The following is a 2,604-nucleotide window of genomic DNA, read 5'->3' as shown; positions in this document are numbered from 1 at the left end:
AATAGTAATTCAGGAAGCAGATGGAGGAGATTGATTGTTTCCACAGATTATCTGTCTCATAACAAACAAACTGCTACGACATGGTGACAGCTTTAACAAATATGGAGAAAAGATATTTTTTATTAAAGTTATACTGCAGCTTGAATAAAATGCAACAGTTTTAGAAGTCTGGATTGCTTCATGTGTATTTTGCTCGTTGCTTCTGACTGTTGCTCATGGAGAGACATTTCAGTATCTAAAACTAACAGAAACATTTAAACAACCTACCTGCATACTGGATGTGGACTGTTGGATATTAAATTCATGAGCAGTAAATATTGTGCTAATTATCAGTATTGAACCAAAGAAAGCAAGGCAGATTCAAGCCTTTAAAATTGTGACGCTTTTTATGGGTCAAATAGACTCAAAAATTGCAACAGCAGCTGCGGGGGGGGGGTTAAATTTTCTGTCAGGGGGCCCAAGATTCCTGGCAGCGCCCCTGCCTACCTTAAAGGAGCCTGCTCTGATCTGACTCCTCCCACCACAACAAGACGTTTCTAAACTGGCTGAGATCCTGGAGCTCCTCGGGCTCTGAGTCCATGTCCCACCCGCTCACCAGCTGTTTTCCCCAGGCTTTAAAAACAGAAGTTATCAAACCACTGATGAAAACAATCTGGGTTAACGCTGCAAATTCAGAGTTTCATCATTCTGGATGCCTGGACCAGTCCAAACAACACGGTTACCATGGTGATTCCTGTCTGGACTTGTTTTACTGAACTAGGAGGAACTGGTTCTGAAAATGGACCTAAACATGGCCACCATCAAATCATTCAATAAAACAACAGAAACGCTCAATCTGTGCTCTCATGTGACTGTTTTATTTCTTTTTGATTAAAAGGTTCTGTCTCGGTTCAGACCCGGTTCAGATTCGGTCCTTCTGAATCGGGAAGCAATCACGCAGGAGCCACAGAGGTCCAGATGGTTCTTCAGCTCGAGTTGAACCACAGAGACTCTTCCAGGTTGAAATCGGAACCGGATTTGACCCGATCGGAGCTGGACTTCAGCAGCGCTACATGAGGCCGTGTTGGATCAGAATTTTGGTTCTTTGTATTTTCAGATTCAGACAGAACTTCTTCTGTCCACAGCAACATGAAGAGTTTATTCCCTTTAAATGTTCAGGCAGCATTTAGATCAGAGGGAGGAAACAGCACCACCGTGTGGCTCAAAGCGTCACCTACATCTGTTCTCTACACAGCTGTTTTCAGAGGTAGAAATCTTTACTAGTTTCTACAGATGATCTCAGGTTTTAACAGCTGGGATCAAACACCAATCCATCTTCTTCATTTTTAGTGATCTGCATCATCATCACATGACACAAACACAACAGCATCCACATGTAAAAGCCCTAAAAGATTATAGCACCACCAGTAAAATAAATCTGTATCAAATGTTTGGTCAGAGATTTTAAAAAAGGCACAAACTGACACCAAAACACGTCACATGACAGCTACAGATGGAGATCAGACGTTTCTCCACGGATCTACAGAGAACAAAAAACCTGAAACACACACAGGGTCGTCCCTTTCAGCCAATCACAGGCCTGGAGGTTTGGGGGCCTTCATCAGAGGAAGAGGAGGACTCACTGGCACCGCCACACCAACAGGCTGCAGAGAAGAGAAGAGCTCCAGATGTTTCATCCTGCAGCAGCCACACAGTCGCCATGGTTACCAGCCTCAATACTCAGTTTTAGTAAAGAACATTTAATACAGTTTTCTAAATTGTAACATTTAATCAATTTTTCTATCGTTATAATAAAATAAGTTAAAATTATAATAAAAAATCCTTTTTCACTATTAAACAAAAAATGATCCTATTCAGTTACACTCGGATCACGGCATGTTTCTGAAAGCTGCTCAGTGTTTTCAGGTTTTAATCAATTATTATTATTAATCTACTATTATTAACCCGCACCACAACGCCCGCGTGCCGTTTGTCCATTGCATTTTCTGGGCTGAGATTTAAGGGTTTAAACTCTGCCGGGTCCATTATGATGCTTTTATTGGGCAGCCCAGAGCCGCTCCTTTAGATTGACACCACATGCGACCAATAATGTGATGAAATGTTCTAACGGGCTACGAACCCAACCCAGCTGCATAAACACTAAACCTCCTGAGAAAATAAAAGGCAGAATGGAGCAATCACTGCTGAGCAGAACCAAAAAACCTGCTGATCAATTTCTGCTTTCATAGACAGCAGAGCTGCTGGTTCTGGTTCCGGTTCTGACCTCTTTTTTTTTTACAATAATATGTACAAGTTACATAAACAGTAACTAAAAGAACAATGAGGCTTAAGGAAGGTTAAAGAGCAAAAATTACAACAGGAAAAGGTTAAATACAGCAAATTAGGGCAGAAAACTGAAGTATTTAAGGATTTAGTATTGATACAGTACTTCAGAGAAAACAAATATGAAGAAACAGGCATATAAAGTATTCAATTTGGGTTGCAACTTCAGAAATTTGCAGCTGTGGATATTAAAATTAATATTAAGTTTATAGCAAAGACTATTTTTGTAGTGTTTAAACAGAAAAAGCCACATAAAATAGCTTTAAAGTTAAACAGTACATC

The 2,604-nt window shown here is 40.3% G+C and overlaps 1 protein-coding gene across 4 annotated transcripts in view; it reads right to left on the bottom strand.

Moving 5' to 3' along the window:
* Positions 1-836: 836 nt before the first annotated feature.
* Positions 837-2,604, bottom strand: part of eml6 (EMAP like 6) — a 26,292-nt gene continuing 24,524 nt past the window's right edge. For all 4 annotated transcript variants that reach the window (XM_015054740.1, XM_015054741.1, XM_015054742.1 and 1 more), the window contains one exon: positions 837-1,643. In XM_015054740.1, coding sequence (XP_014910226.1) covers positions 1,619-1,643 — 25 coding nt within the window. In that variant the 3' untranslated portion in view covers positions 837-1,618. The remainder of the gene's footprint in view (positions 1,644-2,604) is intronic.

Source organism: Poecilia latipinna, unplaced genomic scaffold (assembly GCF_001443285.1).
Source record: "Poecilia latipinna isolate Pla-1442-1.1 unplaced genomic scaffold, P_latipinna-1.0 Scaffold1276, whole genome shotgun sequence".
Classification (NCBI taxonomy): Eukaryota; Metazoa; Chordata; class Actinopteri; order Cyprinodontiformes; family Poeciliidae; genus Poecilia; species Poecilia latipinna.
This window is presented reverse-complemented; position numbering and strand designations above follow the sequence as displayed.